General features: G+C 41.8%; 1 protein-coding gene across 1 annotated transcript in view; it reads left to right on the top strand.

The window, feature by feature from the left end:
- Positions 1 to 25,288, top strand: part of LIAS (lipoic acid synthetase) — a 917,328-nt gene that overhangs the window by 95,062 nt on the left and 796,978 nt on the right. Inside the window, exon 2 of the mRNA XM_044062935.1 lies at positions 22,677 to 22,770. Within this exon, the coding sequence (XP_043918870.1) occupies positions 22,677 to 22,770 (94 nt within the window). The remainder of the gene's footprint in view (positions 1 to 22,676; positions 22,771 to 25,288) is intronic.

The following is a 25,288-nucleotide window of genomic DNA, read 5'->3' as shown; positions in this document are numbered from 1 at the left end:
CCTGATCTCTCCGTTACCATCCCTCATTAAGCAAGTGTTGGATGTCATTCTTGAGGCAAGGATGCCTAGTACTAGAAAATCTTATGCTGAAAAATGGAAAAGATTCTGTTCCTGGAACCAAATTCAGGGCATGGGCACTGCAGTGCCCAATTTACCTCAGATGCTTCAATACGTAACTGAGATGCTTCACAAAGGCCTTTCCTTTTCCTCCATCAGAATTCATGCCTCAGCCATTTCAGCTCATTACAACACAGAACCACCCCTCTTCTCTCATCCACTGTTGAAGCAGTTCCTCAGAGGGGCCAAAAACTTAAGACCACCCAGGAGATCCCCCTACTCCAGCCTGGGACCTTAACTTTGTATTGGAAAAACTTACTATGCCTCCTTTTGAACCCGCTGCAAATGTAGAGTTGAAATTCCTTTCTTGGAAAACAGCCTTCTTTTGGCCATCACTTCAGCAAGAAGGTGTCTGAATTACAGACTGTCATGGCAGTGGAGCCTTTCTTTATCTTTTATGCAGACAGGGTGTCCCTCGGGACCAATCCCTCCTTCATGCCGAAGGTGATATCCAGTGTGGCCCTTAATCAGTCCATTCATTTGCCAACCTTCCTTTCTAATCCACAGAACAAAGAGGAATGAATACTGCACACCTTAGATGCGCACAGACAACTTAAATTTTACTTGGACAGGACTAAACCTCTCAGAATATCTGAACAGCTGCTAGTTAGCTTTGCTGTAGGGACAGAGGGGAGGGCCATTTCAAAGCAAACCATTTCCAAATGGATAGCCCATTGCATTCATTTCTGCTACAAGCACCATGAAAAACCTACCCCACAAGGGGATAAGATCGCATTCCACCAGGGCTGCATCTACCTCTGTGGCATTTCTCAGAGGGGTCCGTACCAGGGACATCCTAGAAGGCTACCTGGATGTCTGTACATACCTTCACCAAGCATTGCCACTTGCCTATCTTTTCTAAATCCAGAGCTGGATTTGCCACTGCAGTCTTGCAGGGATTAATAGCTGGTCCTAATGCTCTTTACCTTCCTCTTTTCTTCCTTAGCTTTGGGAATCAACCCAAATGTGATGACTGCAACAGTGAAACACGAAGAACATAGTACAGTTGTGTGCACTTACCATAAATGTAATTGTTCGAGCATATTCAGTGTTGCAGTCCTGGTTATCCTCCCTCCAGTCCCCTGACTTCTCTTGGCCCTACCTCTCCTCCTTGTTGGTATATTTATTTTTTCTTGTGTATTTGCTTTTTGATGGGGGGGTTTACCATACCATTTAATTGCTTCCTATTGTGGGGGCACTCGACATCTGGGGCAAGGAAAACTGATGTAATGGTGTCGGCTGCATGTTTTATACCCCTGATGACCGGACGTCAAAGAAGAAGCGACAGCATCCGATGCAGAAATCGGAAGACTCTGGTATTCAGGCCGGCTGAGGGCTACCCACAGGCAGATAACCCAAATGTAATGACTGCAAAAGTGAGTACACTCGAACATCTACATTTATGATAAGTGTACACAACTGTACTTTCCCTGATGTTTGCTTCCTTTTCTGTCCTGAATCCCAGTACCCTCTCTTGTTTGTCATGTGACGTACATTTTTCCCCTTGTGAAAATTTTTTAAATTGTTAAGATTTATTAAAATCATAAGTAGCTTCCCTTCTATTAGCTTGCCCTCCCTTGGTGTCCATTGTGTGTGAATCAGCAGGTTGTTCATCAGTTCCATTATTTATTTTCCGACGGTAAACTGTCTTATTGGTATAGTGGGAAATATCCCTATCTAATTTCTTAAGTTTTTTATTTTATGCTGTGTCACAAGTTTTATTCACCAAAGAAAACTGTTTTTCATAAAAAGATTCCCACTCAGAAAAAATTAAATCATTAAATTTTAACGACAGGGCATTAAATAGAATATATGAGCACACATATCAGATTAGGAAACAAAATACCAACAGTGCTTTATATAGACATCTGTTTAGTAGTCCAGGGTGCCATACATTTAAATTTGGTATATTGGAAAAAATTTGCAGCCAACCCATGGGGTGGTGACCACATAGTTTTGCTTTGAAGAAAAAGTGAAGTGGCAGTTAATGTTGAATGCCTCTTCCCCCCCTAGGTATTAATGAAAATATTTCTTTGAAACCTGTTCTACAACTTGGAGCTGAATATTCTTAAGTAGTCCAGTTTAGATAGGTAATGGTGTATATGTAGAGCATATGTTTTTACATTTATTATAGTAGTGCTCATGTGTTTTTTTTTTTTTTTAACTAGTGTTTTTAGAATACAAGTTTTAATGTTCACTTTTAGTGTTTTGTGGTGACTTACTGACAGTTTTGCTACTTGCCTTTTTAATTTATAACAAGATGTAATGATTGGTTAATTGAGAATGATTTAGGCTATATAAGGCCATTTATTTGTTTATTGATTTTAGATTCTGATGAAGTCCTTTCAAGCAGGATGAAAGCACTCAATTACTTCAGTTTTTATGCAGTAATAATCATGAAACTGGGAGTCTTTATGGTCCTCTGCAGTCCGTCTTAGCCTGTGGTTTGCGGTTACTTCATATTTTGGATTAGTTGCTGTTGGATCCGCTTTACGTTGTGTATTGTGTTCAGATGTAAAATATGCCTACTAACACATTCCCATTTGCAAATATTTTTTACTTTTCTGTATTTGGATTACATTAAGAAAATCTTACTAGTTTTGACTTACCCCTTGTAAATACACTTGGAACAGTAGATAGTCAAATGTGTCTCTAATAGTTGCTTATTGCAGACTTCAAGGCATTCTTATATTTGGATAGTTGCCTAATATTTGTTTGCTTGCTTGCTTTTGTGTATTGGCAAAGTCCAGCTGGGTCATGCAAGACCCCTTTTCAGTGGAGGCTTGGGGAGAAAACTCTGTACAAAATATATGCTATTTACATTATAGTATGACAGAGTAGTTCAATAGTGGAGGAAAACAATTACATAATTCAACGGACATGTTAACATAAAGCATTAACAGCAATAAACATCTTAATTTTTACATATAATAAAGGAAAACTAGGTTTAAAACAAAATGTTCTATAAACATTTAATAAATATTTTCTGGAATAAATTAAACATTGCTACAGGTATAGTGGACTTAATGAGAGATCTTAAGTAGGGATAGAAAACATTACATTTATTATACTTTATCATCTTTAATGGAGGAATGAAATAGTGTGAGTTTAGTGGCCTGGAGCAGATTAGGACGGAGATGGGGATTATCAGGGAGGTTAGAAAAGTGTCTGACAAATTGAAGGAAGTTGCTGCAGGGGCAAAGCAAGTTATTGTTTTACTATATATATATATATATATATATATATATATATATATATATATATATATATATATATATTTGTAAGTTATGATGTAGGAGAGACTTGGGATATTGAAAAGTGAGTCAATAGCGGATATAATAGTGCTGTTAGCCTACAATGTAATTGAAGTTGAGGTTGGGTGTTTTACTAGAGTGACTGGGATAAAAAGGGAAAAGGTGGAAAGGTCTGTTCCTTTTTTTTTTTGGTAGTGTTGGGAGAGGTAGAAAAGCTTGCAGATTCTGGAATTTAGCATTGATGATTTGAGTGTATGTTTAAAAGTAAGTTGGCTTTTGGGTTGATGCTGAGAGGGAGGGTATTCCAGAGTTGAGTTTGACTACTGAGTTGGAGTAGTGTGCAGTCGTATGTAAATTGATAGCTTTTGAGGTGATGGCTAGGTTCATATTTGCAGATCATGTGGATCCAGGTGGTGTGTGCCATTGTGAGTTAAAAGCTGGACATTTCTGAAGTTGGTATAGCATTTTGTGGGCCACTTTCAGCTGAATGAATTTGTCCTGGTTAGGGTCTTTAAGTTTTGTGCAGTGATAAGTTCAATTGGGTTAAAGGGTCGTATATTTGTCTCTAATTGTGACATTGGTCATGCTTGACCAGTAGGGTGGATGGAGATTAGGGTGTATGGAGATTAATGAAAATGGGGGATACAACAAATAGGAAGTAGCTGTGGTTTAATGAGCTTTTACAGAGAAATTGACTGACTTTCTTACAAGATTCTTTTTTAATGGTGCATTGACTATGAGGTTCTCATCAGTGATAACCTCAGGCAACTTGGTGGTGTGGACAAGGTCAGTCTTGATGCTGAGACTTGAGGAAACTGTGATACTTTCTTTCTTTACTATACTAAAGGGATGTGGGTGTGAAAAGCATTATTTCTTTCTGAGGATCCAGCAGTAGTTGAGAACAGATCGGCCATTTCTCAATGTTGCCAAGAATACCTATGTAAGGGATTGTAGTTCAGGTGATGACGATTGCAAACTACTTTTCCATTTGTCAAGAGCCCTTAGCTAGTGTTAAGAATCTTTTACTCACTCTGGAATTTCAAGTGCGCGTCCAGAAATCTGTTAGATTCTGTCCTGGGAATAGCCCTTCTTTCTCAACATAGAAGTTTTGAAATATCTACTTTGAATTTTTCCAGTCAGAACCAGATATCTACCAGGGAATTTCTCAGGATTCTGAATACATGGCTTCTGTGATTCTCATAATTCCCTTGGCCAAACTTCACATGAGAATTCAGGGGTACTTCAAGTCAGTCTGAACACTGTCTTTTTAAATACCAATTCTGAGGGTTGTAAGGAGAGGTAATGTGGTTAATGGACCGATTCTCTTGGAATCCAGATCTCCCATGCTCCCTTAAGATTATACTTCAGTCAGTCACAACTGCTAATTCAAGCCTGGCATTGGGAGCTGTGTCCAAAGGGGTAAAAGTGCAAGGTCTGTGGAACAAACAGGACAGACAAAAGAACCAAAATTTCAGATTATGATCGTAATAAATGCTTTGAAAGCTCTAAATCATATCAGATCTCCTAGACCACTATAATTTCTTAGATGACACCCAATGACGTGGTATTTAAACAAAAATAAAATGAGATGGGTGCTATGACCGCCTGGGAGGTAGCAGCTTGGCTCAGTTTGACTCTTGGGGCTTCTGGAGGAGGTGAAGTTTCTGACAACTTTATTTCACATTATTGGAATCTAAACCAAAGTGAACAGCATGGCAGGTCCTCGGTGTTCTAGACCACATGACTTCAACTATCCTAATGGCATCCTTAGCCAGACTGAACAAGAAACGGCAGTGCTTCCTGTGAATCACTTTGTATTCATAGTCTGAACATCTTGAAATTTGTCATGCAAGTGGTACTCTGTGTCTGAAGGAAACTAGATTAGTGGTGAATCACATTTAAGCAAATGAAGGCATGCCCTTCAGACCAGTATCACCTAACTGTACCTTGATCACAGGATGCATCAGTCAGGCCTAGGGAGTCCATACTCTGGACTCTAAGATGCACAGGAAAACAAACTGCACATAAATATTAAGGAAAATGTTGGTAGTCATTCATACACTGTCTTCAGGACAGTCTTGATGCCAGCAACATTGAAGATGAGACAATGCCTCATAAATGAGGTACACAAATGGGAGGGGGTGCACACTTGCTGTTTATTCCTGGCAACAAGCTCCATGTCCTCAAAGGAGAACTCTTCTACACCATTTTTGCAGAGGGTCAGCAGATTTACATGACTAGGAAAACCTTTGTAGTCCTGACCAGAAGTTTAGATGTACCAGAAGTAAACCTCTTCATTTCAAACAACATGTAGTTATACACTGCCCAAGTTTATTTGCTGGGTACTCTGCAGCAAAACTTGTTTGTCTTCTCCCTAAACTGGATGCTTCCCTTCCAGTACTCGCTGTCCAGGATAATCCATAAAATAGAGACCAGAAGTGATGCCTGTTGCTCTCTTCTGGCCAGGGCAACACTTGTTTTCACACCTTCTTCAGCTGGTAAGGGCAAAACCTTTGCTTTTGCCACAGCAAGTCTACCTCCTGACACAGTGTAGTGTGCCTATCATTTATTCCAGCCTTTCTGCCTTTTGTCCAGCAACTTGGAACATGTAATCTTACTTCCCTTTGGGCACGCTTTTTTTAAACAATTACTGTATATTGTGAGGGAAGCTAGAATATGAAGTACCAGGAAATCCTTACTTCCCAAAATGGAAAAGATATTTTCTCTGTGCACCAATGGGGGAAACTGTACACCATACAGGTAGATGTACTTTTACAATTATCGAATACTGAGCCATGAGCTAAATCAGTGTAGAACAACTCTTGACTAGTGAAGATTCTTCTTTCAGACATTTTTGCCTGTCTGCATTTAGACCTCCACTGGTATCCAGACCCCCATTATAGTAATTACTGTAGGGTATTGTTTATCCCCCAAATGATTACGTCAGTCTGGGACCTAAATTTTACGCTGGAAAAATATCTCCTTTTACAACCTTGAAATTCTTGACTTACAAAACAGTGTTATAATAGCAGTCATATTGGCCAGAATAGTCACAGAACTCCAGACTTAATGTGCAGAGAATTCTCCCTCACATTCCATAAAGGCAGGGTTACATTAAGGCATAAAGGACAGATTAGCGTTCAACTGGGTTATCCAGTTACCACTTTTCGTCCCTGTGCCTTTCAGCAAACTGGAAAGAATTCTACACTTTGGGTGTTTACAGGCAGCAGAGGCACTTTCTGGATGGAGTGAGAGATTAAATCAGAGTAAATGTGTTCCCCTTGCTGAAAGTTAGAAAGGTCTGTGTTCAAACAGACCATTTTTATATGTCTACATTGCCAGAAGACCCATAAAAGGTTATTGCAGGAAACGATCCATTTAGGGTTACATTCTAAAAGTTTTATTGCAACTACTCTAGATTTCCTGAAAGGAGTTGGTGCAGATGATATTTTTGAAGTAGCTACATGGTCCTCTGTCAAAACATTATCCAAACAGTTTAGACTGGATCTCCTGTCCAGGTCAAGTGCAAGGTTCACCTCGGCTATCCTAAAATGTATGCTGCCCTCTACTCTTGTCCATTAGCCCAGCCATCTTTTACTACATTGATAGGTCAGCTCTGGTAGCCTTTCCTAAGGCTACAACTGCAACAGAAAATAGCACAGGTATGTAGTCAACATACAGTAATTGTAAATGTTAGTGTGGTCATTGCTGCTGTTCTGATTCCCCTCATCATTCCCAGTATCATTTTGAGGTACAAGAGACCGGGGTGGGTAGGTCGATACACTTTTCCCATCACCCTATCTTGTCCATGTTTATCTTTTTTTCCTTCTCTTCCTTTCTTCTTACTGCTCTGGTGTTGTAGGAGGGCAAGTTCTTTGAAAATGACATGTCTCGTGCTGTAGCACTGCTTTCTTTGCCAATGCTGTGTAAAGGGGGGGGGGGGCAAGAAAATCCAAGATGGTCAGGCATATGTACCACTTTTAAACCAGTTACATGAGGCTGTAAGAGGTAAGGTGACATCAGCTTGGCTGTGGGGAAGGTGGTATACACTGAAAGTATGGATAGATGTCAAATCTCAGCCTGTGGCACTACAGATATCCTTAAGGTTATGATTGCAACAGTAACAACACTCAGTACCTACTTTCCTTGAGGTCAGTACAAACATTATTGATCTATCTATCAGCTAGATCTTTGCCTAATGTTTACTCCAGGCAGCTTGCCACTTTCAGTAGTTGACATGTTCTTGACCACTCTTTTAGAAAAGAAGAATAATTACTATCATACACTCAAAGGCCCACTAAAAGGCAAACTTACAGGGACAGAAGGACATTTTTTTTTATTTCATGTTGAGTTTACACCAGTGGCTTGGATCCCTTTTTCTGCTGCTGTTTTTGATGTTTTATTCTGGAATGCCATGCAAATGCTTTTGAAACTGGGCTTAGTTATTCATACAATAAAATGTAGTCAACTGCCTTTACTAACTTGTAGCATGGTCAAGATTCAAATTTTGCAACCCTACTGAAGTATGCAAGATCTTCTTTAGAGGCATTTTTGAGGTCTCCGCTGAGAGATCCAGTATCCTTTATGGGATTTGTACTGTGTTTTGGAGTAATTAACAGTGTCTCTTACCTGTCAGTTCAACAGAAATAGTTTCGTACTTGGATAACTTTTCTTAGTAGCCAGTTTATCTGCTGATTTCTGAGCTTTGTACTCTTTATGAAGCTGCATTATCTAGTCTTTTTCATAAAGACTAAAACTCTTTTAAAATTATTCTTACCTTTATGCCTAAGGTTGCATTAAGAGTTTACTCCGTATATTTACTTGCTTGTATTCTTTCTTCTTCTGAAGAGCATTTACTGCATGGATATCAATTGGACAAACCCAAGTTTACATGCAGAAATGCCTGACTCTTTTTTTTTTTTCTCATTTTCTTCCAAAATACAAAGCTGTAAGGTGTATGAAAGTAAGCTGGGTAGGTGGCTTTTTGCTAGCAGAAACATTGCCACCTGAAGTGCAGCAAGATACTTCCTGCAAATTAATAAAGATCATTCTACTATAGCTTTAACAATGTTGGTTTTCTTCTTCTTCTTCTTTTGGCTTTTCCTGGTTAGGGGTCGCTACAGTGGATCACCTTGTCCGCTCATGATTGGCAGTGGAGTTTTACAGTGTCGAGTTGCCAGCCCGGCGCCCAACCTTCCACAGAAGGCACACACACGCACACACTCACACCTAGGGCCAATTTAGAGTGTCCAATCCACCTACAGCATGTCTTTGAGATGTGGGAGGAAACCAGAACACCCAGAGGAAACCCATGTGACCACAGGGAGAACATGCAGACTCTGCACAGAAGGCACCCCAGCCGAGGATCGAACCGGAGAACCTCTTGCTGTGAGGCAACAATGCTAACCACTGCACCACCATGGCTGCCCAAGCTTTAACAGTGTTGGTATTCTTTTCAAAACTTTCTTAGATCAGTTGCATGGTCTACTCTTTAATACCTTTATAAAACATTACTAGATGGATACCATCTGTATATCCATATTTTCCTGTGGAGCTACCATTTATCAAGAGTGTCCTTGGTGAGAGGACATTCAATAGGGAGAACTTGAGACTGCCCTGTGAGTTACCAAGGATGGAACTATTTTATCAGATATGGAAATTATCTACTCTTTTTATTATAATGGTAGATGTGTAAGAGTAGGTTCTTCCATGGTAACAACCACACCCACTTTTCACTGCTTTGGTGAGGAAGATTTTGCATGCTTTATGTTCCGTAGCATGGTTAACCTCAAACCCAGTGAGAGGGAGCACAGTGTTTATGGGAAAGGTGGAAGGTCCTTGGCAGCCTGGAAAAGTTTGCCTTGTTATGCTGTTGTAATTTGTGTTTTAAGTTGTGTAGTAGACTGATCCATTGTGGACCCATTTCATTTAAAGCCTGGTAGTTAAAGCTGAATATGGAAAACTTGGTTCACTATCAGAAAATAAGAAAATTATTGCATAAAGCTTTCAATGCAGAGTACTGTAATACTGCACATGTAAGACTTTGCAAAAGGTTATAGAAGGAAAACTGCATAATATTTACATAATTGCAATGTAGCAAAACCATCCTTTCAAAGTTGCTTTTAATGCATACCGAGTCTATGTGGTAGTTGATTCGTTTTTAGAGGTTAAGGGGTTACTGAGTGTTTTCCATGTAGCCTTACTGAGAATAGCTCTTAAAGATCTATTGTTTTAAGTACATAACTTTACTTTTTAATGGGTGATGTAATCACTGTGCAAATTCAAGCAAGTTACAATCATTTCTACTTTCTCGGTTTACAGAAATTTGACAAATGATTTTAAAATTGCATAGCAGTAGCATTTCCCTATTGTACTCTTGAAAGCATAAGGTTGTACTACTTGGTAGTTGTGTTGCCGAGTCTGTATCAGAATATCAAAGTTTTAAAACTTCGAATGTTCTAATATCGATCCGTTTTAATCGAACGCTAAAAATAACGAAGGTGCAGAACACCGAATTCTTTCCCAGGGAAAGAATTCGGTTGGCCAGATGTTCATCGTGTTTCACCGTTGCAGTCATTACAATTGGGTTATCCTGCTGGCAGGCTACCCGCAGTCGGCCTGAGTTCCAAAGTCTAGGTCCAGCGTCGGTTGCTGTCGCCTCCTCCCTGACATCAGTGCGCCAGGGGTATAAAAGATGCAGCCGACGCCATTTTCTTAAGTCTTTCTTGCTGCGTGGTGCCCGAAGCAAAAACAGTTCGCAAGTGCCGGTCGGCCGACTCCTGAGATTTTCAAATTCGAATTTCAGATCCGAAGTCTTCATTAAAGCTAAGTACCCTATTGGGGAAACTTTTCTTGCTCCAGACCAATGTCATAAAAAGTTAATAATTGTATTTCTTGTGGGAAGCAAATACCTCATAAGGATTTTCATTCTTACTGCATTCGTTGCCTAGGCCCTGACCACGACGTTGCTAGTTGTCGGTTTTGTGCTAGATTTAACCAACGCACTAAGCGTCGGTACGATTTTGCATTTCATTACTTTGGCCGAAGATTCAATTATATAATGCCGTCGGAACAGCCGACTACTGGAGTTTATAAAAAGTGCAAAGAAAAAGAAAAGGACAGGCATCCGAGGTCCAAAACAGATGATGAGGCTTCCACTAGGCCTGTTGCCGGTTCTCAGTGAGGCGCTTTCGCAGCCCTCTGATGCCCGCTACCTCAGAGCCACAGGCCGCTTCCGACTCCCACGTGGAGCCAACTAGGCCACTGGAAACTCAAGGTATTGGACACTCAAACTATTCCCTCAGATGGGTCCGGAGCCGCTGAGCAGGCATCTGCTTCTGAGGGTGTTTTTAGGCCTACACAGTTATATGTAAAGCCAACTTCAGCTTCAAAGGCAAAGACTAAAGCAGCTCTAAAGACAACAAAACAAGTACAGCATTCTCCTGGACAGGCTTCCATGCCTAAAAAACAGATGCTTAAAATGGCCGAAGACCTAATTACTTTGATCAGGGGTTCCCATCCCCCTCCTGATAAGAGGCCTAGGCAAGAGATAGAATATGAATCTTCAGATCAGGTTTCCATTTCCTCTGATTCCTCTTCTGAACATGAATATTCCCTTCCTCCCTATGAGGATTCTGATGCTGAAGAATCTATCCCTTCAGCCTCTCCTCCTGAGGATTATTCTTTTGGGGAGACCCTGCATACTATGAGGGAGCATTTCCATTGGGAGAGCCAAAATTACTCTGAATCCAAGAAAGGGCTCAGAGACTTCCTTTTATTACCCCAGCACAGGCCCCTTGCTATTCCTCCTGTTTTAGACATTGTAGATAATGTTTTTACGGAGTCCGATCTATCTCCTGACTATTTACCACCAGCTCCTGTTAAGCCAGACAGATACTACAGGGTTCCAGATTCACATACATTTCTTTACAAAAACCATGCTGCTGACCCAGAAACTTTTTCTCAGGGTCCCAAGGAGGTCAAGGCTTCCACTGCAAAAAACCCTATCCCCTCCGATAGGGATTCAAGGGCCCTGGATAGATGGGGGAAAAAGATTTATACTTCTGCTACCTTGGCTGTAAGAGCTTTAAATTGTCAGTTTCATATGCTTAAATATTAGCAATATCTTATGTCACTGCTTAAACAGAAAATGTTGACAAATTCAGAATGTGCAGAAAACAAAGAAATACAGGATTTATTGCATGCAGCTGAATAAGTGGGAAAGCATACTTTGCAATGTGGTTTTGATTCTCTAGAGGCCTCCTGCAGGGCAGGAGTTACAGGTTCTGTCATTAGGAGGCATGATTGGTTAAAAGAACAGAATCTGCCTGATCATGTTAAAGCAAAACTATTAGATGCTCCATTACAACATGATACCTTGTCTGGTGTTAAAGCAGAAGAAGTGTTGAAGCTAAATCTATGCAAACAGTGAAGGATTTCTTACAGGTACTCCCAGATTTAGCAGGAACTGGCCTACAAAGAATTGGTCCTTTTCCAGTGTCAGACAGGCCACAAAGAGGCAGATACAGATGTCCCAGAGGCAGATCACAGCCCCAAGGCTCATACAGGCCTAAGCAATGGGGTGCTTCTAACTCCAGAAGTGGAGAGGAAAAATTACAGCCATACAGGAAACAGTCTCAATGACTTTCCCCTGCCAACACCAAGCACTTATCTTCTGGCAGCTCCTTTGGGGGGGAAAACTAGCACTTTTTTCACAAAATTGGCACATGATCACCCAGGACAAATGGGTCTTAAATATCGTATCTCAGGGCTACAGGTTCCACTTTCACTCCCTGCCAAGGCCAAATGGTATGCCAGACCTGCCACGCAATCAATGGGCAGATGCACAAAAACAAGTTTCATCCCTCATGGACATGAGAGCCATTCAACAAGTACCACAGCAAGAGCAGGGACTAGGATTTTACTCAAGGCTATTCTTGGAACCCAGAAAGGACAAAGCCTGGAGACCAATACTGAACCTGTCTATCCTAAACACATTCCTGGATATTCCAAAATTCAAAATGTTAACTCTGCAGCAGCTTCTGCCCATGCTGGGCAAGAAGGCTTGGGTTGTGACTTTAGACCTAAAAGAGGCATACCTGCATGTCCCAATCAGACAATCATGCAGAAAATACCTCAAATTTATAGCTGGCTCAATGCACTACCAATTCTCTGCACTGCCCTTTGGCTTATCTACTGCGCCCAGGGCCTTCACAAAATGCCTGGCACCAGTGATTGCATTTTGCAGACAAAGAGGAATACAAATATATCCTTACTTGGACAACTGCCTTATTCAAGCAGAGAACAAGGACACTCTACTACAGCATCTGGCATTTGTAAAAAGGTTACTAACGGGTCTAGGGTACACAGTAAACGAAAAGAAATCAAAACTCATACCCTCTCAAGAGATGATATTCCTGGGTGCAAGCTTAAATACAACTGCCCAGATGGCTTATCTCATGCCAGACAAACACAGACAACTGACTACTTATTTCAAAATGTTGGCAACAAAGACCCAGTTATCTGCAAGAAAAATGCAGGCTTTGGGCTTCATGGCATCCTGCATTCTACTAATTCCATATGCAAGACTGCATATGAGGAAACTTCAATGGTATCTAAAAAGTGTTTGGACTCAACATTGCAACAGCATGGAAAGAATAAATACCCTCATTCCCTGCCTGCAACAGGAGTTTTGATGGTGGGCAAAAGCCTGTCACCTCAACACGGGACAGCCCTTCACCATACCCACAGCCAGGCAGACATTGACAACAGATGCATCAGATTATGCCTGGGGGGCCCATATGGCAGGAAGATGTATTCAGGGCACATGGTCCACAAGTCAAATGCATCTACATATCAATCAAAAAGAGATGCTAGCTGTACAGAACGCCCTGACAGCCTTCAAGGATCTACTTCATCCAAGACAACTACTGATAAAGATGGACAATACTACAATCATGTGGTACATAAACAAGCAGGGGGGCACACATTCCTACCCCCTCTGCAGACTAGCCATGAACTTGTGGGACACAGCATTGACTTGCCAAGTACATCTGCATGCACAATTCCTGCCAGGAAGGATAAATACTGTGGCAGACGAACTAAGCAGAAACCTAATGGATCCCCCACGAGTGGAAATTGGATCCACAAGTATTCAGCATGCTAACAAAGAACTGGGGATGCCCGGACATAGACCTATTTTCCTCCTCTCACATCTCCCAACTACAGAAATTCTGCACAAGGACTTATCACAAGCAAGCATGGAAAGTGGATGCTCTGTCTTTCAGCTGGAAAAACCTAACAGTGTATGCCTTTCCTCCCCATGGTACTTTTCAGGGTCAGACAAGAGAAGCCAAAAATGATACTGATTGCCCCAGACTGACCTCGCCAGCACTGGTACCCAATCCTAAAGAGCTTGTCTCAATGCCCAGCTTGGACATTACCTCAAATTCCTCACTTATTGACCCAACAAGACAGTCAGATACTGCACAGCCAACTCAGGACCTTAAACCTGGCAGCATGGCGGATAATGTAGCCATTCAAGATGCACCTCTCTCTAAAGCAGTGATGGATGTTATTTTGGAAGCCAGGAGGCCTAGCACCAGAAAATCTTATGCAGAAAAATGGAAGAGATTCTGTGCTTGGAACCAGGCACAAGGTATTGACACGATTGTTCCAAATATTCCTCAGATTTTGCAATCCTTAACTGAGATGCTGGATAAAGGCCTTTCCATTTCATCAATTAAAATTCATGCCTCTGCCATTTCAGCTCATTACAATACAGAACCACCTATTTTTTTTCATCCATTACTAAGGCAGTACCTCAGAGGGGCCAAAAACGTAAGACCTCCAAGGAGAGCCCCAATACCTGCATGGGACCTCAACTATGTCTTGGAAAAACTCACACTGCCTCCGTTTGAGCCAGCCTCTGCAGCTGATATAAAATTCTTATCCTGGAAAACAGCTCTGCTCCTAGCAATAACCTCCGCTAGACAAGTCTCAGAGTTACAGGTACTCATGGCTGTGGAACCTTTTATCATTTTCCATCATGACAGGGTTTCTCTGAGGACAAACCTTACATTTATGCCTAAGGTAGTGTCCAGTGTGTTCCTTAACCAAACAATTAAGTTGCCTTTCTTTTACCCAAACCCACAGAGTAAGGGTGAGAGACTTCTGCATTCTTTGGACATTCACAGGCAGCTGCGCTTCCACTTGGACAGAACCAAAGCTTTCAGAAAGACTGAACAACTTCTAGTGGCATATGCTGCAGGATCACAAAGAAAGCCCATCTCAAAACAGACTATTTTAAAGTGGATAGGCCACTGCATTTGTTTCTGCTACTCACAGCATGGCAAATCGGTGCCTAAAGGTATTAGGCCACATTCAACCAGAGCAGCAGCCACTTTAGCAGCCTTCCTCAGAGGTGTACCAACCAAAGACATCTTAGAGGCTGCAACTTGGAGTTCAGTGCATACTTTTCCAAAGAACTATCATTTACCTCTCTACTCTAAATCCAGGGCAGGCTTTGCCACTGCAGCTCTGCAGGGCCTGATAGCCTCTCCTAATCCTATTTAGCACCAGCGATTCAACCCAATTGTAATGACTGCAACGGGTATTCACTGTTGCAGTCCAGGTTACCGTCCCACCATCCCCCTTTTCTTTGCTGGGACTTATCTGTACTTCTCTTTTCTGTACAACCTATGTGGTGTATTTGCTTGTAGATGAAGGAAAAGTTGTTTTTTCTGTATGCATGCTTATTGGCATAATTTTGCCTACCATTTTAGGTGCACCTGACATCTGGGGCAAGAAAAACTGAAGAAAATGGCGTCGGCTGCATCTTTTATACCCCCTGGCGCACTGACGTCAGGGAGGAGGCGACAGCAACTGACACCGGACCTAGACTTTGGAACTCGGGCCGACTGCGGGTAGCCTGCCAGCAGGATAACCCAATTGTAATGACTGCAACAGTGAATACACTCGAACATCTACATTTATGGTAGGTACACAGCTGTACTTTCTGTGGCTTAGCTATTTTCAGCTCTGTGATGGAGATTTACGGGTCGGGTTCAGGTAAGTGTGCGATTGTGTGGTTGTTAGGATTAGGGTGCGGATTAGGTGAGTTAGGGTTAGGGCGCAGGTTAGGTGAATTAGGTTTAGGGGCGTGTTAAGTGAGTTAGGGTTAGGGCGCAGGTAAGGTGAGTGTGTGATAGTGACGGACCCTTAGGGTTAGGGTTTCGGTTAAGGTAAGTGGATAGATAGTAGTGTATGTATAGTTTAGTGTAGGGTTAGTTGTAGGACTATAAGTGTATGTATGTGTGTTGATGTTTTTTAGGTGTGCTTGTGTTGTGTGTATGTGTTTCGGAATAGCAAATTTTTTACCAAGGAAAACATTCGCTGTTCTGAATGTTCGATATTATGTGGTTTAGATATTTTAGGTTCGCTGAAATAGCGTTAGCCATTTTCATCTTTCGATAACATGATATAAACGCATGTTGCCTTGACAGGTTTTGAGTAGACTCGTCCAGTGATGGTCTTGTGTGCATTAACATGAAGAGTAACAGCCAGTACTCTTCCAAGAGCACCTGCATATCTTGGATGGAAGCTGTTTTAAATGATGTCCAAGTATAGTTACATTTCTGGCCTTCTTTCCCATCCTAACCATATATTTGGTAACCCTAAATGTGTTGTCTGCATATCTTTGATGCAAGTTGTAATTAAATAATGATGATCAAATATAGATAAACTCTATATTTAAAAAAATATAGTGAAACTTCTTACCCTCTATCCTTCCTAATATCATGAAATCCAGACATTTGACTTTGCTGATTTTTACACATGGCCGAGACAAGTTTCTGAAACTGTCATATTGTGTGACCTAAATTTCAGCAACCAGATTTGGATATTCAGAATTTTATTGCAAGTGCTTCTGGCATTGAGATGCAGTTGCTTAATGCCTTTTGTTTTAGAAAATTCATCCTTTTCTCTATAGTGTGATTGAAGTGGCATTACTTGTTGTCAGGCCAGTGTGTATTTAGCATGTATCCAATGGAGCTGTCACATCTTTTCAAGATGTTCTGCCACTTATGAATAATGTAGCAGTCATCCTTGTACCACCCCCGGGGTGGGACTGTGCAGGTGTGAGCAGGGCTAGCTTGACCCACAAAATAGGTGTGATGTCCTACACAAATGATGCATGTTTGAGAGAAGTACAGATTTGTTGATGACATTCTGCATCATTGGTTTGATTGAGATGTATTCAAATGAACCTGTGATTTGTGAATGCCTGGTCAGATTGAGTCTCAAGGGCTGAACGTTGTCAGTTTTGCACAAAATAAATTTATTGTTACAATATTGCATTTCGCTGTGTACAGTGATTTTAGGGGGAAACCTGATACCACTGCAGCCCCAAACGTCATGTTATGTTGGCGCTTGCAAATGTAAGTGGAAAGAAGGTTCATCTATGTAATATATTTTCAGCAGTGTGCTTAAATTTCATTTCTTTACCACCACACCTTTAATACTGCATGGATGGGGAAGAATTTGTAAGTATGTATTCATTATGTATGTACCAAAGTCCTGTCTTTCATAATTGTACATTGTTTATTGTACTGTAGTGGTAATTGTACTATAGTGTTTTGTTTTGTGGTTTGCATCGTTCTCTAAACAGGAAAGGTTCCAAACAGGCATAGCATAAAAGGGGAACCATCTTTATTAATACATACTCCTGGGATGGCATATCCAATGTGGAAAATTTGCTGAATTCAGTGCATACCTCTTAGCTGTTCAGATTGTCACAGAATACCCAGATTCCCGTCTCATCTTGTAGACTTCCTAATTATATATATATATATATATATATATATATATATGGATCTACCTGACAACATCGACACTTCATAACACCGACAACGACTTCACCGACACCACATAATCGACAGATCACAAACACGACACCTCATACACTCGACACATCATAACAACAAACAAAACAAATCCCCTGTCCAAAACCCACACACACAACACAAGCACACCAAAATCCTTACAAACCAACACTAACCCTTACATACACAACTATCTACAACCCTAACCGAAACCCTAACCCTAAGGTCCGACACTATCGCACACTCACCTAACCCGCGCCCTAACCCTAAGTCACTTAACCCGCCCCTAACCCAAAAAATATCACTACTGCACCCTTACCTAACCCGCGCCCTAACCCTAACTCACTTATCCCACCCCTATCCCTACAGACCGTCAACATCGCACACTTACCTTACTGACATCCTAACGTCCGTCACTACCGCATACTTACACATCCTTTCCCCATCTCAGTGTTCTCAGCGTCTGTGTTTTCCTCCGTCGGTCTTCTGACTTGTCGATCTTCTGAGTCGTTGTCGCTGTTCTGAAGTGTCGATGTTGTCAGGTAGATCCATATATATATATATATATATATATATATATATATATATATATATATATATATATATATATATAATATGTATTTTTTTTTTCTGACAAATCATTGAGGATTGAAATTACTAAATTACATAAATTTTAGTTTCAGATTTCACCTGCTTTTCTACCAACTTTCTAAGAGCAATATTTAAAATCTGTCCCTGATTTTGGGCATTTGTCCCCCATTACTTTTGGCTTTGTCTAGATTTCTTTTGCTTAGAGGTTGAGAGGTATGACTCAGTGTATAAAATAGTTTTACAGAATAGTGTTGACAACTATTACTTAATTGCATTAGAGAACATTTTGTGTAATACTTCTCCTTAAGGACATGCATTTTATATGTAGCTCATGCAATTCTTATGAGCATGCACTTTTAACCTAGAGTTAAACTGCATTTTAGCAGAGTTTGTTGTACATGGCAAATTTTCATCGTTTCAACTTTGCCTTTGCTGGTAATGAACTAGGATTTGTTCTTGCAAAGATGCATTTTCCCACTACTTAATTTACATTACCTCCATTGGTCATTAAGCTGTTGTACATGAGCCTATTCTTTGTTTACAGACAACCCTCTTCTCCTACCACCCAACACTACAACCTGTGAGAGATGCACTTACGTAGCCAAAATGGAAGCAAAGCTCTCTCCACCCAAGATTGTGCTAGACCATCAAGAGGAGACCTCAAGCAAGACATAGCCCTTCTAAACCCACACCACCAACATCCACATATAGTAACACTAAATCCACATATGCAGAGGCCCTTAACTGTAACCTGCCCAAGCAACAAGGACCTCTGAAGCTGAAATGCAAACAAACACTAATCACAACCAAAGTGTCACATAGCTCACAACACCAGTGTACCACCCAGCAACAGCCCGTAAGGCAAGACAACGTACCTAACACTTTAGTCACAGGTGACTCTATAGTCCGGCACACTGATGTCCCACTCACCAGGTTGAACAAGGAGAAAATTACAGTCAGCTGCCTGTCTGGTGCCAGGATCCGCCACATCATGCACTCAAGTCACTCCACGTCAAGTACAAATATGACTCTGTCATTGTCCATGTTGTAGTGAATGACATGAGACGTACCTCCCTGGACTACATGAAAAGAGACATGGAAGAGCTCTCAGATCATGTGGCCCAGGCAGGTATGACCCTAGCCCTGACTAGCATCCTGCCTTCATCCAGAATGATACCACAATATAAGGACAAAATGATTGACTTCAACAATTGGCTAAGCTTCTGGTGTCATTCAAAGGGGATCCAGTATCTTTCTGCCTTGGACGACATTGACAGACCACGATGCTTTGCCAGAGATGGTCTGCACCTGTCGCCCCTGGGATTCAGGTTACTGGCTAAGGCTCTTGCCACTCCTATAGTGCCTTTTTTAGGCAAAGTTCAAAGGACAAACCCACCACCATAATAGGTACAAGCATGCAAAATCTGAAGGTAATGCTACTTAATGCTAGAAGTCTAAACCTCAAAATACGCTCTCTCGAGACACTTCTAAAAATGGAGAACATCGATATCTGTGCAGTAACTGAGACCTGGTTCAAGGCTCCACAGAGCACCCCTGCAATACTTTTCGGCCACCAAACCAGGACCAAAACACTAAAGGTGGAGGAGTGTCAGTATTCACCAAGGATATTCACACCACCAGGCTAGTTGCCCAACACAATGTGTCTGAAATTCTCCAGGTGCAACTAACACTAGGTAAGACTGCAGTCCAAATTGTAGCTTGCTACAGATCCCCCACCATGCCCCAAGATTCTTACTACACCTTTCTAAACATACTGGAAAATATTAAGATAGAACCAAGCACCCCAATACTGGATGATTTTTAACTACCCTACCATTAACTGGGAAAACTACTCGTGTACCAACACCTTTGCCCAACGGTTCTTGGAATTCATAAATTCCAACGCCCTGGATCAACTAATCCATAGTCCCACCAGGGGCTCCAATATCCTAGACCTGGTCATTACCAGCATGGGAAATTGCTCCACACCTATGGTCACCCCCTCGTTAGTGAGGTCTGACCATAAGCTAATCACCCTTAACATCGACATCCCACCCCCATCCCCCCAGTAAGGAAACCTCCATAAAAAGCTTCTCCAAAGCCAACTTCATGCTACTCAAATCAGAAGTGACAAACTTCATGACACCCACGCAGACGGGAACTGAAAGTTCAACTGCTGAATCCTACACTAAGGCACTGTACAAGCACATCCACTTATGCATGAATCGTGTCATCCCAAATAGAACCAAGATGCTCTCATCCAAAAAAAGGAAGTCAATCTGGTGGTCCCCTGCCATAAACAAACTTTACAACAAAAGGAAGAAACTGTTGCAGAAAAGAGGAAAATACCAGGATGCAAAAAACTCCCTTACCAGCCTCCGTAAGAAACTGAGATCCCTCATAAAATCCTCCAAAGCTAGTTACGAAAATAAAATTGCCAAAGATTCCAAAGACCACCGCAAGGCATTGTATAACTATCTCAAGAATCTAAATGGCAATGCTCAGATCTGCTCTGAGCTAAAACAGAATGGCATTAAATATACTGATCCCAAGGATATTGCCAATGTCCTGGCAGATCGATTCAGTGCCAACTTCACTACCCTGTCACCCCCAGAATGGCCCATCTCAATACCGGAAGATTGCCAAATTCCGGTAATAACGGCCACACAGGTAAAAAATGCACTCTCCAAAGCTAAGAATACAGCATCCATGGGACCAGATGACATCCTGGGCTGTGTACTACATGAACTACAATATGAACTGGCACGTCACCTAAGTGTCATGTTTAATCATAGCCTCACCTCAGGTTTCGAGCCCACTGAGTTGCGCAGAGCTACAGTTATCCCACTCCACAAGGGGGGATCCACCTTGGATCCCAGAAACTACCGTCCCATCAGTCTGACGAGCCTTATCTGCAAGGCCATGGAGCGTATTATCATGGAACTTATAAACAAAGACATTGGCAACCTTCAAACACTGGACCCCACCCAGTTTGGGTTTGTGAAGGGCCGATCTTGTCTCCTGAACCTGATTGACTTCTTCGAATCAGTCTCCAGAGCCATGGACAAGGGTAAGGTGGTTCACACAGCCTATCTAGACCTTGCCAAGGCCTTTGACACCATCCCCCACTCTGGAATCTTAGATAAACTTACTAAGCTGGGCATTAATAAATACGTCACCCAATGGGTTGCTAACTGGCTTACTGATAGAACCCACACTGTAAAAGTAGCCGACTCCAAATCAAGCTCCAGACAAGTGACAAGTGGAGTGCCTCAGGGTTCAGTACTTGGACCGCTCTTGTTTGGTATCTACTTCTCTGAAGTACAGGCTAACACTAAGGGACTCTGGCTAACAAAGTTCGCAGATGACTGCAAACTGGGAGCCATTATTAAATCCCCAAATGATGTGGATACTCTACAAAAGGTCCTTACAGAAACAGATGCTTGGTGCCACAGCCATGGGCTCAAGCTCAATGCCAAGAAGTGTATAGTTATCCCCTTTGTGAAAAAACATGTTCCCGTGAATTACCATATAGGTGGCAGTACACTAAACACCGAAAGTGTGATAAGAGACTTAGGGCCACAGGTGGACAGTGGTCTCACCTTCAATAAGCACATTGCCACAACAGTCAGGAAATCCTTCTATGTGGCACACCTCATCACTAAAGGCTTTTCATCCAGAAAAAAGGAGGTCTTTCTCCCACTGTACTCATCCCTCATTAGACCCATTATAGAATACAACGCCCTGTTTGGTATGTACCTCTCAAGACATCTGCAACAACTGGAAAGGCCGCAGAAATACCTCACTAAAAGAATCACAGGCCTAAAGCAAATGCTCTACGCTGACCGCCTTAAAAAACTCCAGCTATACTCTGTCGCATATCGTCTACTCAGAGGCGATCTCTGCTTAACATACAAGGCCATGTCAAACCCAAAGCTGTTGGACATGCTACACTTAAAGAAATCCCAATCCCTCAGAGCCACACGCTCCAGGAATCTAAACCTTGTCATCAAAATAAACAAAACATGCTGGAGGGATAGGTTCCTGACCCAGAGACTCCCCAGACTGTGGAATAGATTGCCCATACATATAAAGCAGAGTGCCTCTTTGGCCCTCTTCAAAAGGAACCTTGACGATTGGATGGGAGAAAGGAAATTCACCCCGGGGATCACGTCAGTCGCCCTGCTAGACAGGGGTCCAGGGAAGTAAATAGTGTGGGAAGAAATAGCCAGGGAATTGTTATGGCTAGGCTTGTATAGGCCCTGGGGCTGATAGCCTAGTACCAACCTATGAACATATAAATCATTTGTAATAAAACTGCATATTTAAGGAAATTTACAGACTTTCCATGGAATATTTGGATTTGGATGGTAGTCATAGCTGCACTTGTAACTTGCAAGATTTTATTTTTGTATATAAATATTAATTGTTATAATTTCTCATTACTCACCGTTACAGAATATACTTGCAATGTCACAGCTATTCTGTTTTATAGAGTTAATGAGTTTACAAGTATTTCATCCATAGGGATTTTATTTCATACAGTATAGATTATGCCTTTATTAGTACTAAAGTTATATGTCTAAATTCAGCAGTAATTTATCTTGTGTAAGGAGTAATAAATGAGCATACACTACTCTTATTAACCTAATCTTGATGAAGTTTATTTGATGGTAAGTGTAATGTAAAAAGTGATGGTAACAGTAGTAGTAGCTGTTGTGAAAAGTGACACTGTTCAACTAGTCATTGTAAGCTCTGTTGCTAGTACTTTTAGTTAAATATGCCAAGTGACAGATTAAAAATTAAGGCCAGAAATATTTTATGCATTTTTTAGGCTAAGGTTTCCTCCTTGGTTGAAGACCAGTATTCCTGTGGGGAAGAACTACAATAGACTAAAGAACACACTTCGGGATTTGAAGCTACATACAGTAAGTGCAAAATGTACATGAAAAAGTCATCTTAATCTGGTGGCACTATCATGCATTTGATCTATTGCCTTTTCTGTCCATTCCTCAACATTTGGACTTCAGATCTGACTTCAGCCTTTTCTAAGCTTTGGATTTGTGCTCAGGCTCTTCCCCTTACCCATAATCCATGTGTAGTGAGCTTATCTGCGTCTTTACCTCTTTTCTTTTAGGATGGCAGAAAAATGTATATCTTACTCGTGCAGTCTCTCAAACTGATGCGCACAACATGTGCATAAACTGTTCAGGACCTTTACACCTGGACATCTGCACCATTTGTGAGTCAATAAAGCCATTCATGAAAAAAGAAATAAACTCATTTTAAAGGATCTTCCTCAGCCTTCCATGGAGATAAAAAACCCTTCTGTATCGGGTAAGTCTGCTAATGCATCTTCCTCCTCTCCTTTTTCATCCAAAAGGTGTCTGACAAATCAAAATATAAACAGAAGGATTTATACTGGGGGGGAAAAGAAGTCTAAAACTGGTAAGAAAATATCTCTGGATCCAACACCCTTGTCTGCCATGGCACCTAAAATTTCCAGACCATCAGAGCCAATGCTCTTTTCGGTTCCTATATTCATAAGATCCCATATGCCTCCTAGAATATCCTTGGATTCTTTCTCCCCTAAGCTTTGATCTCCTATTTTACAGGACGGATATCGTTACTATTCAAGACCACCTTCCTCTACCTCTTCTCTTTGGTCAGCTAGGTGTGTCAGGAGCCCCACAGAAGATGTGCCAAACTGGAGGCAAAGCTCTCTCAGTCCAAGACTGGAACTGACAGTCAAGAGGAGAAGGGTAATACTTGCAACACATCACCAGTCTCATAGACCTAATAAACCAACACAGGCAAATAACACACATGAATACATGAAAACATACTCGAGGCTCTAAATAAAAATCAGCAAAAGCAACAGAGACCTCCAAAGCAGACATCCGAGCAACCTCCACACCTCATCACCAACCATGAAACACATACTTCACATAATCAGTGTGCCATGCAATCACAGCCCTTAACGCAAAATAACATACCCAACACACTAGTAATAGACGACTCTATAGTCAGGCACACTGATGTCCCACTAACTAGGCTGGACAAAGGAGAAGGTTATAGTTAGCTGACTGTCGGGTGCCAGGATCCGCCACATAACACAAGCAGTCAGGTCACTCCAGAACAAGTACAAATACAACTCAGTCATTGTCCGTGTTGGTGTGAATGACCTGAGATGTACCTCCCTGGACTACATGAAAAGAGACATGGAGGAGCTTTCTGATCATGTAGCCCAGGCAGGTATGACCCTGAATGATGCCACAGTATAAAGAAAAAAATGATCAATTTCAACATTTGGCTAAGTTTCTGGTGTCATTCAAAGGGGATCCAGTAAATGTCCGCCTGGGATGACATGCTCCACAAGCCACGTTACTTCGCAAGAGATGGCTTGCACTTGTCACCCTTAGGCTTTCGAATACTGGCCAAGGCTCTTGCCTCCCCCATAGTGCCATTTTTAGACAAGGCTCAAAAGACAAACCCACCACCATAAATAGCACAAGTAACCAAAAACCGACGGTAATGCTACTCAACGCCAGAAGTCTAAACCTCAAAATGTATGCACTCGAGGCACTCCTCAGTATGGAGAACATCGAAATCTGTGCAGTAACAGAAACCTGGTTTAAGGCTCCTTGTTTAAGGCTCCTTAGAGCACCCCAGCATTACTGGGCTATAACTCTACCTTTCGGCCACAGAACCAGGACCGAAACACAAAAGGCGGGGGTGTGTCCATATTCATAAAGGATACCCACACCTCCAGGTTAGTGGCACAGCACAATGCATCAGAGATCATCCATGTGCAACTAACAATGGGCAAAACTGCAATCCAAATTGTAGCTTGCTACAGATCACCCACCATGGCCCAGGACCCCCATTCCGCATTTCTGGAGACGCTGGGAAATATGAAGGTCCTACCAAACACCCTAATACTGGGGGATTTCAATTACCCAAACATAAACTGGGGAGAACTAGTCCAGTACTAACTCCCTTGCCCAACGCTTCCTAGAATTTATAAACTCGAACGCCCTGGGTCAACTGGTCAACACCCCCACCAGAGGGAACAACATATTGGACCTGGTCATCACCAACATGGGCGACCGGTGTTCCACACCGGAGGTCAACCCCTCGCTGGTTAGATCAGATCATAGACTAATCACTCTGGGTATCCACATTCCACCCCTACCCCCAATCAAGGAAGCCACCATTAAAAACTTTTCAAAAGCAAACTTTATGTTACTTAAGACCGAGGTGGAAAGGTTCACAGCCCCCATGCTAAAGGACAAGGCTGTCCAAGCTGCTGAAACCTTTACAAAGGCACTCTATGAGCATCTGCAGGAGTGCATGGATCGTGCTATCCCAAGTAAAACCAAGACTCACTCCTCCAAGAAAAGGAAACCAGTCTGGTGGACCCCTGCCATAAACAAGCTATACAAC

This window comes from Protopterus annectens, chromosome 2.part1 (genome assembly GCF_019279795.1).
Source record: "Protopterus annectens isolate FY-2018-M chromosome 2.part1, PAN1.0, whole genome shotgun sequence".
Classification (NCBI taxonomy): Eukaryota; Metazoa; Chordata; order Ceratodontiformes; family Protopteridae; genus Protopterus; species Protopterus annectens.
Note: the sequence above shows the minus strand (reverse complement) of the source record. Positions and strands in the feature narration are given on the sequence as shown.